The 15,124-nt window shown below is 34.1% G+C and overlaps 2 protein-coding genes across 2 annotated transcripts; both read right to left on the reverse strand.

Annotated features, from left to right (window-relative positions):
• Window positions 1-8: 8 nt before the first annotated feature.
• On the reverse strand, window positions 9-7,936 carry LOC101255451 (ATP-dependent DNA helicase DDM1-like). The gene is made up of 16 exons (XM_004232348.5): window positions 7,745-7,936; window positions 7,493-7,574; window positions 6,172-6,444; window positions 5,994-6,077; window positions 5,325-5,671; window positions 4,989-5,178; window positions 4,683-4,858; window positions 4,039-4,108; window positions 3,767-3,956; window positions 3,137-3,232; window positions 2,962-3,056; window positions 2,755-2,874; window positions 1,835-1,954; window positions 1,053-1,151; window positions 864-971; window positions 9-553 (listed from the first exon to the last, which is right to left on the reverse strand). Exons 2-16 carry the CDS (start codon window positions 7,559-7,561, stop codon window positions 311-313), a joined length of 2,280 nt encoding a protein of 759 aa, XP_004232396.1. The 5' UTR covers window positions 7,562-7,574; window positions 7,745-7,936; the 3' UTR covers window positions 9-310.
• Window positions 7,937-9,158: 1,222 nt separating this feature from the next.
• Window positions 9,159-12,314, reverse strand: LOC101255155 (sulfite exporter TauE/SafE family protein 3). Its single transcript, XM_004232347.5, has 12 exons — window positions 11,783-12,314; window positions 11,437-11,596; window positions 11,152-11,352; window positions 10,921-10,985; window positions 10,794-10,833; window positions 10,627-10,685; window positions 10,451-10,537; window positions 10,303-10,353; window positions 9,995-10,216; window positions 9,706-9,799; window positions 9,466-9,606; window positions 9,159-9,383 (listed from the first exon to the last, which is right to left on the reverse strand). The coding sequence occupies exons 1-12, from the start codon at window positions 12,038-12,040 to the stop codon at window positions 9,301-9,303; spliced, it is 1,461 nt and encodes a 486-aa protein (XP_004232395.1). The 5' UTR covers window positions 12,041-12,314; the 3' UTR covers window positions 9,159-9,300.
• Window positions 12,315-15,124: the final 2,810 nt, after the last annotated feature.

The following is a 15,124-nucleotide window of genomic DNA, read 5'->3' on the forward strand; positions in this document are numbered from 1 at the left end:
GACATCAATTCTATGCAAGGCTCAAATTCAGTGAGTTCCAAAATAAGTTAATCAGTGTAACGTTACAATAAATGCTAGTCAATATCTCAAAACTTTGTCCAAAAAAAGAGCCCTTCCTCCCCCATTTTTACCCCACTTCATTAGCACAGCTTCACAAAATTGCTGCTGTTACCAAAAACATCATTTAATACTTAAACAAGTTCACCCACTTCAGCAGCAGCCCAAATTTACAAAATTTTGCTGGGGTTAACCCACAACATAACTCAATAATTAGCTATTACTAAATAAGTTCTAAAATATGTAATTGTCATCAGCTGTTGAGAGTAGAAAGCATTCCTCCAGTTGCAGTTGGAATAACTACTTCCCAACCAGGTCCTTTGAGAGGAAGGACATTAACACATGATTCTGTGTTTCCATCTTCACCTGAAGGAGGGCGGATAAGTAGATCACTACGGTCTAAAATCCTCTGCAGATCTTCGTCACTGATATCTGTCTGCACCAACTTGTCCTCCTCACTGTCTTGATCTCTCAAGAGAGACAACAAATCTTCCTCCTGCAACATTTGAAGATTAATTAGCAAAACTCACCTATTATTTTCATCTACCAAGTGCCACAAATAATCTACTCTGTTGCATTGTTACCGCATAAAACAGAAAAGAAATGGGTTCAACAACAAACAAGGTAAAGCAGGAACATATTTGAACTAGTAATGAGAAAGTAAACAACCAAAAACTATCAGTCTCCAATAGTTGCTACACAATGTTTGAAAGATAGCAACTCACTAATTATACTATACAGGGAAAACAGAATTTGCAAAATGGGATGAAAAAAATAGAACTTCCTAGAGGGAAACAAGCAGAAACCTCTGTAACATCCATGGAAGGCTTGCTACTTTCCTGCTTAAATTGTCCTTTTCCAATAACCACATGCTCAAGCTTCAACTTGCTAAAAGCTCTTTTGAGGATTCGACCCTGAAACACACAAATTTTATTTATTAGAATAAGCAATAAAGAGCTGCAAACACACTTCCAGATATAGGCCCTGAATCATACCTCCACAGACAGAGCTGTTGAAAGTCTGTAAACATGAACAGGTTTGGTTTGACCAATTCTGTGACACCGATCCATTGCCTGTAGATCCATTTGAGGATTCTGAAAAGGAAAATGTAAACTAACTTATTAATCTAAATTGGCCATCAATTCCATAAGTGCTACAAACAAGGAAAAATAGAACAGCACAAAAATAACATAAAAGAAAAGGCAAATGCAAGGCAATAGTTTGATGAGGTAAGGGGTTGTTTGGTAGGGCGTACAATATTAGTAATGAATAGGGAGTATCGGTAATGTGGGGATTAATTATGCTGACATTTTTAACCGACTGTTTGGTTTGTTGTATAATTGAATATAGGGTACATTAGAATAAGAATAGTATACTGAATAGGGACTGTTGTATTTATTGAATAGACTGTACTAGAATAGAAATAGTACACCGTATTGTTAGTGACATGGTTTATTATGTATAACTTATACAGATGTTGAAAACACTACCAAACAAGATGATATCTGATAAATGAAACTACTCTATAAGAAAAGAGAGGAACTATAGCATACAAAATTACTGATTCTGTAGGCTCGAAACTATGCAGTTCTCTTCAAGATGGACTCGAGAGTCTACTTGTCAGAGGAAAAAAAATCCTTATTTTTATCTTTGATATCATGGAATTCTTTATGCTAAAGTCAATTATAGAACTATCTAATGGGTGAACCATGCAAAAAAGATCATTGGAAAAAGGCAATAAGCAAATGAAAGCACAAGGGGGTCTTTAAGAACATACCCAGTCACTGTCATACAAAATACAGGTATCAGCAGCAGTGAGATTGATACCAAGGCCACCAGCTCTTGTGCTCAGAAGAAATATCCTGTACTTGCTGCTAACATCATTGAACTCCTTGATCTGTTGCTCGAATAAGGAAAATACAAACGGATCAACTTCATTAAGAATTTTACAGATAATGAACAAGATTATTTGACCATTCCAACAGCACATGAACTACAATAAGAGCCAAAATACTTTAGAGGGAGTTCAAGTGAGTGGAACATTAAAATGCAACATTGAGAATAGTCATTAAGAAATTTGTTACATTAAAGTAAAATAAAGCAACATAGCACTACTTGATATCAATATAAGCAAGGAGATGGAAACTTTGCTCTGAAATGAAAAATGATAGGGGACAGCACATGAGATAAATTGGAAAGGAAGAACAGACTTCAGCAGGAGAGTTCATCACTTCTTTTTTCCAGAAAAATGGAGTGAAACAACTTAGAGTCCAAAAGCAAATACTTTATGAATAGAAATCATTAATCCTAAGCACTTTCTCTAGCCAATCATGAGAAAAGTACTCAAGTTGATTGGTACACCATCACGTTTCAACCAGACAATCCACACACATCAGGAACAGTAAAGTTCCACCCATAATCAATTAGAGTTATGAACACAAGAGGTTATCCATACAGCAATTGTAGTAGCCAGATGTTGGTAAAAACTCATGCAGACTATCCCACAGCCATAACTGCCCACAACTTCTGTGAGCAAGACAATTAGACAAGCTGGAATGACAAAACAATCAAAACAATCTTAGGAATTACAGACTTCAATGTGTGAAGTACCAATTGTTTACATCATCACTGGTTCAAACCTTCGAAGAATCAGAACAAAAACATTCTGAATCAGCATCAAAAGTTAGGACCAATTACCTGTCTTTTTCTTTCATCCAATTTCACACTGCCATCAATTCTACAAACATCGAATCCCCTTTCACTAAAATAATAGTCCATTAGGTCTAGTACTCTAGTCCACTGAGAGAATATCAAAACCTGTTGGCAGTTAATGAAATGAGTTTAGAATTGTTCAAGCAAAGTGGGAAGACAGAAAATCTTGAAGCACCAGACAGCTTAGAAAACCTTGTGTTTGCGAGCAAAAAGCTTTGATAACAGCCGGTCCAGCAAGCGAAACTTGCCACATTGCTCAACTATTTGTTCCACAGGTGGATAAAAATCTGCCAATTAAAGAATGATATTACAGGTTACTACCAACACAAGCACACACTATCAGTTCCACAAATCATCCATCACATACTAGAACTGTTGAAGATAGACTCCAAGAGGTCAGGATGGTTGCAATTCTTGCGAAGTTGAACCATCAAGTTATTAAGCCTTCCTTTAAATCCATTCCCTGCAAAATAAACCAGACAAGGCATTAGGACTGTGAACTCAACAGGGTCCAGGCATAACTAAAACCATATAATGGTACATAAAAACAAATTCACTTCACAGGATAAAACTAACATAAAAGACACTCCAAATACCTGGAGATGCCGTAAGTGTGGTAAAAGAAAGTCATTGTTTTATTACAAGAGACAATAAAGCAAAGTTTAACCAAGACAATTCTCTCAAACTAAGATATAAGTTAAAATTTTACCATGATACAGTGAACACATTCTTTATAAAACCAAAAATCTAGAGAGTACACACTCTTGATCAAACTGAAACCTCGAAGTAATTGACCAATACACCTCATCAAAATCAGATATATTTAAGATTACACTAATACCAGTGGACACATTCTCAATCAAATAGCCCTCCAACACATTCTTTATAAAACCAAAAATCAAGAGAGAGAACACATTCTTGATCAAACTGAAAACCTAGAAGTAATTAACCAATACACCTCATCAAAATCAGATATATTTAAGATTACACTAATTACCAGTGGACACATTCTCAATCAAATAGCCCTCCAGCGTCCTATTAATTAGGTGTTCCTGGAACTTTTTCTGGTAATCAGTCAGGGTGGCATACAAAATTATCTCCTTCTTACGAGGAAGCATTTGCTCAACATCCACTTTCAGCCTCCGTAGAAGAAAAGGGCGTAATATTGCATGGAGTTTTGCCACCACCTGCAATTACCACATTATCAATCAAGTGGTGATTGTTTTAAGTTGAAAAAGAAATGGTTATAATACTGGAAAATAATCATACTTGTGCTCTCCTTCTTTCTTCCATCTCTTCTTTTTCAGATTCAGTGCTGAACTTCCCCGACAGATCAAACCTGATAAATAAACAGACCACCTAATATATTACACCAAGATTCTTCATGATTTCCATTCAGTAAAGCTTATATATGAACAGAGTTAGGGGATGATCAGAACTGTGGCAGATCCTACATTTGATTCTCCAGCTACATGCAACTTCATACTGATAGACTAAGTAGATCATCATTATTCATTCCTATGAACTCTGAAAAGAATCAGTGTAATTACTCCAATACAAGTGACAATACAATAATAGCACGTATTAGGAGTTTTAAGACCAGACAACAATAGAAAGTCAATTAAGAGAATTGGGACACTTTAAGCAATCAAAGTAATTAGACATCATATCTGTTGAAGGACTGATACATAGCCTAACCATCACTGATGTGACAGTTTTAACTCAAAAGCCCCAAATAGACAAACAAATCAATTGAAGGTGAAGAAAGAAGTGGCAGCTACTTTTGAAAAACATATTAACATATAACATCAGCAGATAAATACAAATCACAATTATATTACAGTTATTAAAACATGTTTAAAAGTCACATGAAAGCATTTTGACCAAAATGGTCAAATTAATAAGCTGATTACCATGACTCGAATTCATCGTGGGATGAGAATATATCAGGTAAAATGAAGTTTAACAAGGACCACAGCTCAGCTAAGTTATTCTGCAGAGGGGTTCCAGTTAATAGAAGCTTGTTTTCAATCGGCAACAGCTTCAACTCTTTGAGCAGTTTGCATTTCGAGTTTTTTAGCCTATGTCCCTAAGAAAGAAGTAACAAAATATCAGAAAAGCGTACAAAATGAGCTGCTTTTAAACGGAATGACTGTAGATAGAAAATGATACAAAATAATAATACTAAGTTTAAAAGGCAAACTGTTAGTTGTGGGTACCTCATCCACCACAAGATATTTCCAACTGTAGTGCCTCAGGAATTTCCTTGAGTCACTCATTGCAATTTCATAAGACGTAATTACAATGGGAAAGTTGGGACCTATGGTCCTAGGCATGTGCTTCATCCTTATCTCATCTCTCTGTTTCTTGTCACCATGATAGATGATTGCCTTGATTGAGGGCACAAACCTTTCAATTGAAATAGAAAAAAAAAATATCATGCCTCATAGTTGGACACAAATAACACAAGTTTCAGCCCAAAAAGGAAGCAGCTTTACCAATACACAAACAGAACATATCAAGATAATGACACAGGAATGGAGATGCTGATGTACCTTTCCATTTCATTCAACCAATTTGAAAGTGTAGACAGGGGAGCAATGACCAAATATGGACCATTCAACCCATTCCCCTTCAAATGAGCAAGAAAAGCTATTGTTTGAATTGTCTTTCCAAGTCCCATTTGATCTGCTAGAATACCATTCAATCCATTTTGCCATAACGAAATCAACCACTTGACACCTTTCAGTTGATAAGATTTCAACTTCCCACCAGTCAGCAAGGGCACTAGTTCCGCCTGCTCTTTCTCAAATCTCTCTTCCTCCGTAAGGGTTGCATCTTCAATAGGAACATCCTCTTTAGATCTAGTAAGCATGGCAGCAACAGCTCTTTTGGCTTTGTTCTACGCAATTTATTAAAACTGTTTCAATGAAATGAAGGTGACAACAAAACTAGCCTTCCACAATTAAGAAAAGGAAATAGCCTCCAAAAGAAGTACAGTTATATTTTTAGACACGAGTATTAAGGGCCACAGTAAAGCAAAACCATATACATTTTAGTAATTTCCATGAGACAAAAATGAAAGAAATTTAAAATACAATCCAAAAGAAAATTCAACCAGTCTAATGGCAGGATAAAACTATCCAACAAACTCTCAACTAGAGTTCTTTGTTTGATGATAATTTCATGATATAGGTAAAATAAGACAAGAAGAAAAGGTGTACATTGTTGTAGCTTGTTGCCTTCCGTTTTGAGCCACGACCTTTCTTGTTTTCTTTAACGCTTTTCTCTTCATCTTCCATCACTTTCTGCTCATACAAAGTGAAAAAATGAACTTGATAAGCAAAATATTTTCAACGTTTCCACATTAAATTTAAATTTTTCAAAATGTCAGGAATATACCGTTGTTGTGATGTTATCCATCTTCTCCAGTAGAAACTCAGAGTAAAGCTGTGTCTGGGTAAGAAGCTCATCCAGCTTGGTAAACTGAGTGTCATTCAAGATGGGGACTTCCTTGAGATTATTTAGCTGTTCCTCTTCCTCCTTTGCCCGTGTTTTTATCAATATTTCTTCCTCCTTTGCCATGTTTTCAGGTATATGAGTGGCATCCCCATTTTCTGAGTACAAACTTACTTCTTCCTCCAATTTGACAGTCAAGTCCTCTTTGCAGGTATCCTTCAAGACAGGAACAGACAATAGATTCAGAAGAAAAATAACATTAAAATGCTTTTTTAGAACCCAAGGAGCTAGACTCTTGCACGGAAAAGAAAACAAGAAAAAAAGTATCAGAATGAAATCTCCCTCAAACCTAAAATCAGAAAAGAAAAAAGCAGGACAAGAGTCTGACCAAACTACTACAACTAATTCTCCTTACAGCAACTCTATGCTTTATGATTAATATGGACCTATAATCAACCTCCAGAACATTTTCTTCAGTTAGATGGGGTAATATGCCTCCATCTAAATTCAGAAATAAACAATAGGCTACAATTGCAATACAGGTGAGGAGATACCGAAGAAACTTAAATCCCCATCAGGGCAGTGTTCCTTGATTCAGTAAACCTCCACACAGAAATAACTGGTAAGTGATACCAAAACTCAGCATGTTAATCAAAAACATATACAGAAAGCAAGAAAAATAAGCAGCTATTGGTAAATGATACCAGAACTCAGATGTGACTCAAAACCATAACTATAAGCAAGAAAAATAAGCAGCTACTGGTAAATGATACCAGAACTCAGCATGTGAATCAAAAACATTAACCGAAGACAAGAAAAATAAGCAGCTACATGCCTTGGAAACTCACGAAAGATTAGGAAGAAAACATTACAGCATTTTATACTGATGACTAGTAGAGTGACAATCACTTCAAACAAATTGATCTAACTTTGGAGTTCATAAATGTCCTGCTTCACTAATCTTCCACTCCTCCCCTTCCTCACTTCTCTGCCCTAGGGTACGCAAAATGTCTTCAAACCAAGTTATTACTTTATCAAGAAACCTCCGCCTAAGCTAGCGACTTATTTTCAAGGATAAGGATTTGAGAATTCAAAGTCAATACATTATACAGTAACCAACAACACCTACAAACTACAAAGTATACTTCCAATCACAACAACTGCAACCTTAAAAAAATTCAGTAGGGACAACGGTAAAGAGCAAGAGAACACAAATAAACATTACAAAAATAAATAAGTAAATACGCGAACGATTGAGCAATACCTCATCTTCGAGAACGGATACAGGAGAGTCCGCAACTGCCCTGTCCTTCACTCCTTCGTCGGCCACCATTTTTAGTCCAAACCTAAGCTCGGATAAACAGCATTACACAATCAAAAACAGTCCAACAAAACCAAAATATAGGTAACTCAGTAAAGCATCTACACTCTTGTATTTCCGCCGGAGAAAAATTAATCAGTAGAAAGACGGAATCGGACTAAAGGAAATAAGAAAATGCTCAAAATCACCACATACTGAATCAGTTTCTTCAATGAACGGAAGAAAGTCGGAGCAACGGAGCCGGGATGAGACCGGAGAGAATGGGCGGCACTGGAAAAGGTGCACTGTATTTGCAGAATTGCAGCTAAAATGTTAATAAATAATTTTTTTCTTTCTTTTATTGCAATCGAAATAGTCGTGCAAGAAGACCAAAAGGCGGGAAAACAATGTTACAAGATTACCCTAGGAAGTTGGAAATAATATCATGAAAGCCATCGATGGCGTCTGCGCGTGTTATAGTGCTCCACATCGCTAAGCCCGAAATATTGTCGCGTTATCCCGTAAAATATTAATTATGGGTTGTCACATCCATAGTGGCCCAATTTAAATTTAAATTTTGCAGAGAGAGATAACTAAAGAGGAAACTTTGATCTGTCTCCCATGAGACTGATTCTGCTGACCAGTATGGTAGAGGAATTTTTAAAAAGAACAAACTCTGTAACATCCAATTATATGCAAATTTTTTAATACTCTTTCAAAGAGATAGACAGGCATGGTTTATGTGATTACTTTATCTCAATATAAAATAATTTATTTCATTATTTATATTAAAAAATAATGAGCGAATTAATTTTAAGACGAAATGATATTCTTTAAAAATTTATTATATTTATTCCACCAACTAGTCCTTCTTATTTCAAGAAGTTTATAGCATTTTATACCATGATCAAATATTTTTAATTTTTAATTTTTCAAAACTAAACTACATAATTGAGAAAAGAATTGATTGCCGCTCTAACTAATTTATAATTATATTAACTGGACCAAACAAAATTTAAATTTTTTCTCAATATCCTAATAGAGGTAGTTGTTGATAGTGACTAGAATTAGTGCTTGGGTCATGGAAGTTGATGATGGAGCCCGTAGAGGTTGGTGAAAGCATCAACCAAAAATCTTAAGATGAGAGGAATAACAAATGATCATTTAAATTCCTTTTTGGACATGGGTAGGTAACACCTCTCATATATGTGATCAGGTGCGAAGTCAGTTAGGGAGTTAATTCGAATCTTCTTTCGTAAAAGATTATATCATTTATAATTATACAACATTAAAATTATGGTTTATCTATATATAGTAGAAGATGTCGAAATCATTTCGTCTAGTTTGTGTATTTATTTCTTCATATTTTGAATCCATTAGTGAAAATTCTGACTCTATCATTGCATGTAACTCGATTCTTATATTTCTACGTGAACTATTTGTTTTAAGGCGTTTTATTAAGAATTAATTAGTGATTATGAAAGAATACTCAATAGGTTGAAAATTGACTATGCAAAACATCAAGGCATACCACAAAAATATGACTCCTAAATGAACTTTTTTTTCCAAGTGTGAAGAAATATTCTTGTAGTCGAAGTAGAAGAAATTTAGTACTCGAACAAAATAGAGATGGATCCAAGTTATCATTTTGTTTTCTTCTTGAAAACAAATAGACACAATACAAATTGAAAATGTAACTACTTATTACAATGTGGAATTAAGTATTCATATCCTTCCACAAGTAGCCTTTGTATTGAATCCAAATTACATATCTAGGAATGGTAACATAGATTGTCAAATCCCATATAGTCATTGTTCTTCAGCTTCTCTATCATATTTGCTATCCCCACACCACCTGCCAGTTATCCAACATAAGGTTATTTTTAAGGCTCAGAAAACAGAAAGAAGCAATTGACAGGATGAAAGATGATTTATACCTAAGCTGATTGCACTGGTAAATATTGTCATGGCCAGTATGAATATGATTATAGAGGCTCTTCCAAGCAGTGCAATTACTCTTCTTATAACGTGTTGACCAACTACTGCAGCAATTGTTGCTATTGAAACGAAATAAGTAGCTGCATTTTGAAATATAAACTGTCAAGATTAAATTTCTTCGTAAGGTAGTTATAGTGAAGATAATTTCTTCATAATTTTTTTTTGTCTATGTTGCGTACCGTATGGGACAGGGAAACGCTTCAATAGGTAATATTGCACAACTGACATAGAGGATGAGAAAGTCATTGAAAAGGTTGATGTTGCACTTGCTACCTGCCATATTTGTTTTGATCACTTTGTCAATTCGAGTACTTATTGTGAGTAATAGTTATTGTATTACCCGACTGTCAATGTATGGAAGTTAAACACGATTGGTTTTACATGAACAGAGTTATTGTATAGGTACAAGAAAGAAGAAACAGGGAAGAAGCAGATAGAATATATGGAGTATTAAAAGGCAACATGTACCTGAGGAGGAATTCCAAGTTCTAGAAACAGTGGTCCAAGGATGAAGCCACCTCCGAGACCAAGCAATCCGCCAACAATACCAGCAACTATGCCACAACAACAGTAAAAGAAGAGTAGATGTGGCTTCCAGTTTGTTATCTCCTTTCCTTTTGATGCAATCACCCTTGTCCCCTTGTACAGACATACTGCTTCATACAACGAAACCGAAACAGCAACAGGTACCTAATTTAACACATATATCAAATCGTCATCCTTCTTGCTCATTCAAAAAAGTTTTTGTCTTAATTCCCAAACTAAATGGGAATTACCTGCAATAAATTTAAAATCCAGTACCCGATGGAGCATGTCACGGTGTAGGTCTGCAAGCAAAAAAATGAATAAACCTTTGGTATAAAAATAAAGAAGCAGCATATACACCATGAGTATGTGTTGGAGACTAGAAAGATTATTGTTTACCTTGACAACTTGAATAGCAAGGAAAGCCACCCAAACAAACATTAGAAGTCCCAATTCTTTCCAGTAAACGTTGCGAAGCATGGGAACCTAATCAGGTGAAATTGGAAAGTTGAATTAAATGGAGTAGTTGTTAAGGAAGATGGGATAAAATTTAGTCATTAACAGAGCATACTTACAGTGTCATCTACACTAGCTAATGGACCACTAGGAAGTAGCTTGTATTCCCCTTCAGACTCTGCATTCATTTCAACTCATAATTTACTTCTTGTATGATCTCTAATTATGCTTCTACTACTCTATTTGTTTTCATGCAATCGCGCACTCAAAGAAGCCAAAATTTTACCTGGCTTGTACTCTGACTCTAACTGAATCTTGGTTGCTTCCTGTAGCGCGATATCAAGGTCTAGTGAATTCATGAAAAGAAACGCTACAACATAGAATCATGAAGAAATGTTAAAAAAAAAACTCACCTTTTTCATTAATGTTTCCTTCTTCCATGTCTCAATTCCCTTGAACAATGCCTTTGTCGAGGTACCTACACAACATATGTAATATAGTTAACCTTTTTTGCAAAAGATGGAATAATATTGTACATGGCAGGAATCCAAGACACATTTCGTCACAAGTACTGAAACGACAATGATAATATAATAAGTCAGTTCAGTACGATGATCAAATTGATTTGGGAATGGAATGGTTACCAATGAAAAGGATGATAAGGAGTACAGTGACCATCCAATCAGCAAAGATGACATTGAAAGCCACCCCAATGCTAATACCAAGCATGAGCATAGGTTGTAAGAGCAAAGCCAAATCATAGTCAATTATAGGCATATCTAGAGTTGGGTGCCTCAGCCTCATGTTGTAGTACACTGTTGATCCAGCTGCTCCCATTATCATGCCTTTAACAAAATCAATATAGTTTAGTACTGTTTCACAAATATACATACTAACTACATGTTAGTATATGGTACATAAATACTTACACTTGGATATAGCTGTAGATGATTTTGGATCAAAGCCAATAATAAGAGTTAGCATTGGAACAAAAATTCCACCGCCGCCAACCCCTCCAACGCTTCCCAAAGCAGCACCAAAGAATCCCACAATGGATCCAACAATTACTCTCCATCCAAACTCCATCTCCTGCAAGCTCCCAAAGGAAAAAACATTATTTACATTTCATTACTACTTTTTATGTGATCATGTTGTTTGTCAGGTTACGGAATTTGAGAAATAAAAAAAAGATTTTTGAAACTAGTAATCTAAAACAAGTCATATATATTTTCATGTTGATATTGAGTAAACAAAATATGCTCTCTATAATCTTACCGGCCAAACGTGCTCATAAGAGGACTTTCCACTCCACAGAAAATGCACAAGCCTTACTGCAAAGGTTTGTGGTCTCATCTCATTATTCTCTACATAACTAATGTTATAAGTAGCAGCTGGCTCTAATTTATCCTTCAGAGTAAGCCTTTCTGCATTAATCCCAGCTTCGCTTATTATGAATAATCCCCAGCATAGTATCCATACTGCTGATACGAAAAACGCCTTCATTCTCTTTTTTATCTCTTCATTAGCCATCATAAAAAGTTCAACTCAAATAGCCTTAATTAAGAAATATATATAGAAGTAGCTTCCTCTGAGGTAATAAATTGGCTACTTCTATATATATTCCACTTTGAAGAACCTGAGGGGAATTAAAAGAGCAGAAACAAACTTTTAATTTGTATGCTTGAATATCCTTTCACTGCCTACGTTTATATATATATTACGTATATAAGTTGAAAGAGCTGTTAAAACGTGTATGTGATGGACATTTTACGTGTTTTGTACTATTGAACAAAGATATCCTTTTAAATAAGGTTATATAAGAACTTATGTCCTTTTATATGTCATGTAATTACTTGATTATACAGATATTCTTTACACCGTCAATATACAAAAACTTAAGTCACGAGGCTTAGTTCAGCTAGCCAGAACGTGGCGGAGCCAGAAATTTCTTAAAAAGTGTTCAAAAATAGCAACTTGTTATGTTAGGAGTGTCCAAAATAGGTTATTTAATCATTTCATATATCATTTTACTTGTATATACGTTTTCTTTCCGATGAATTGGACACCCTTAAGTGGCTACGACACTGCAGCTAGCCTAGACAGATCACATCTCATTAGAAAGGCTCTTTTCTTTATAACACTTTCAAAACTTTAATGACTAGTAAAATTGAACTAGCGCGAAAAATGAAACCATCTAGATGGACATAGAATTCGAAATTTTCTTACCCTTCATGTTCAAACTCAATAATGTTGTCAAACATAGAACTAGTGTTTGTTTCTTGATGCTAATTACTTATGTCTACACTAAACAACCATAGGAAAATTTGCAAAGTTTTAGTAATTTTGTCGTATATATGCAAATTGAAGGGAGATATAGAAAAGAAAGTCTTTTTTTTTCTTTTCTTTTTTTTTGCTTCTACTCCACAAATTAGGAACCAAAAAATTAGAGGGAAGCAGCGTCGTTTGTCTTGTTAATGTGAAATTTCCAAGAAACCCTCCAATTCATCATCTTACGCATGGATATAACCATGCATGTCTGACGATATATATGTATCTCAGAGCATGAAATTTACACTTGACCATATTGGTATGAATATCATGATGATAACACGTACATCTGATTACTTGATATTTGGGACTACATACAGGATTTCATTAAGAAATTTATTTGTAATTCGTTTTAAGTTAGAGTTTCATGTCTATTTCTCTAATTGGTCTGGGTTATACATGTACTAACCGGTAATATAAGGATTAGTTACGAGAGAATCTATATATTATTTTATGTAAGAATTAGTTATTGCATATTTTATTTATTTCCTCATTTAACTTCTAATGTATTTAAATTTTTTTCACAGCAAAAGAATGGTACTCCTAAAACATGATTTAATACATCAATAGCTTGCTTAGCTTCTAATCGGACTATTTATGGAACGTAGAGAGAAAATGTAATTAATTAGCCAGGACTCAGTGACTTAAGAAATGATAGTATACAGTTGGGGATTATGGCGTCTGTATAGAAACAATTTACACGTTTTCCAGAGAACGATATGATGTAAAACAAATAGAAAATTTTGGTTAATTATAACAGCCTAAACAAGTTGTATATTTCTAGGAAACTTCTGAAGATGTATTTGTGTACGATCACTGGAAGTACAGAAATCTTTGCTCTCAGCACAGTACCAAATTGTTTAATTTGGATCACATATATCCTTCGCGTTAAACTATCAGGTTCCTATCATAAGTTCATGCACATTTACGCGCTTTCAGTTTTAGGGAAAAGACATATGAAGTAGATGTTTCGTTTTTTAGCCCTCCTCCTTAGAAGCTTCCAACCATGATGATTCGAACCAACAACCCATAACTTCAGTTCAGTGTTGGAGATGGTGGAGGCCTAGTTATATTACCTGCCACCATTTATTCTAGTCTAAGCTAACATTTTCTGTATTGGGATCACATATCATAAAAATACCGTCTAAGCTGTTTTACCTGTTATCTTATTTGATTTCAATAATGCTTCTATTGATATTAGTATTTTACCAAATATATAAAATAAAAAATTTACATTTGAAGACAAATTAAGTTCTATTCATATATTTATCTCAGATCTTCACATGTATCTCTTCTCAAATTTCGATTCTTCCTCTTTAAGATATGCTTGATTTTAATTGGTCAACTTTCACATATAGCAAATACAAAATTCAAATTTATATGTTATAGCAAAGTTTGCATAATTGTGCTCTATAACAAACATTATGAGTGTACATGGCCGGATTGGTTCGGATTTTTAAAATATCAAACCAAACAATTTCTGTCAGGTTTTTGAATTTATAAACCAAACCAAACCAATAAAACTCGGCTTTTTCAACTTCGGATTTTTTCGATAAAGTATTCATACAAACATATAATTTACTAGTACATCAAATATTTCTTTAGTCCTACCCAAATGTAACTATCTAAGTTATTTTTCAAGAAAATAACAAAAAATATGATATGATTAATGACACTAAAATATCCAACAAAAAATAATAATAAAATTGTGTAAAAAATATTGCAAATTAATGAGTCATAATGAAGTTGATCATAATTTAAAGTACAAAATCAAGCTAAAATAAGTTTAGCAAGTATTAGTTACGTGACTAAATATTAAAAGAAAGTAAAATTAGATCATGTATTTTAATTGTCTAAATCTATGTAAAACTAAAAAGCAGATATTCAATATTATTGTCATTCTTAGTGTTGAATTGATTTTCTTTTTGCATTAATATTAATTAATTTTGTTTTCAAACTTTACTATAATTACCAACATATATGAACTATAATCTTTATTAGATCATTAAGAATTTTAACTATTAAGAATTTTAATTTTCAAACATGAAATCAATATCTTAATAAAAACTATGAAAAAGTATAAGAGATACTTCAAAATTATATCAAAATAGGTATTTTTACGTATAATATAAAATTTTAAAATTATATATATAATGTCGAGTTGGTTAGGTCTTGGATTGATTTCATAAAAGTTGAAACCAACCCAACCCAAATATAGTTGGGTTTTTTTTTCCAACACCAAACCAAGTCAAACCAAACCACTAGTTGATTTTTTCTGGTTTGACTCGG

This window comes from Solanum lycopersicum, chromosome 2 (genome assembly GCF_036512215.1).
Source record: "Solanum lycopersicum chromosome 2, SLM_r2.1".
Classification (NCBI taxonomy): domain Eukaryota; kingdom Viridiplantae; phylum Streptophyta; class Magnoliopsida; order Solanales; family Solanaceae; genus Solanum; species Solanum lycopersicum.

Excerpts from the sequence above, each read along its gene's own strand:
- LOC101255451 (XM_004232348.5), bottom strand. The coding sequence starts at position 7,561 with ATGGTGGCCGACGAAGGAGTGAAGGACAGGGCAGTTGCGGACTCTCCT. Across the intron at positions 5,672-5,993 it reads AGGCAACAAGCTACAACAAT|AACAAAGCCAAAAGAGCTGT; the intron begins GTACACCTTTTC and ends TAAATTGCGTAG. Across the intron at positions 3,957-4,038 it reads AAGAAAGAAGGAGAGCACAA|GTGGTGGCAAAACTCCATGC; the intron begins GTATGATTATTT and ends TGGTAATTGCAG.
- LOC101255155 (XM_004232347.5), bottom strand. The coding sequence starts at position 12,040 with ATGATGGCTAATGAAGAGATAAAAAAGAGAATGAAGGCGTTTTTCGTA. Across the intron at positions 10,834-10,920 it reads AGGAAACATTAATGAAAAAG|GAAGCAACCAAGATTCAGTT; the intron begins GTGAGTTTTTTT and ends ATCGCGCTACAG. Across the intron at positions 10,354-10,450 it reads TTGCTATTCAAGTTGTCAAG|ACCTACACCGTGACATGCTC; the intron begins GTAAACAATAAT and ends TTTTGCTTGCAG.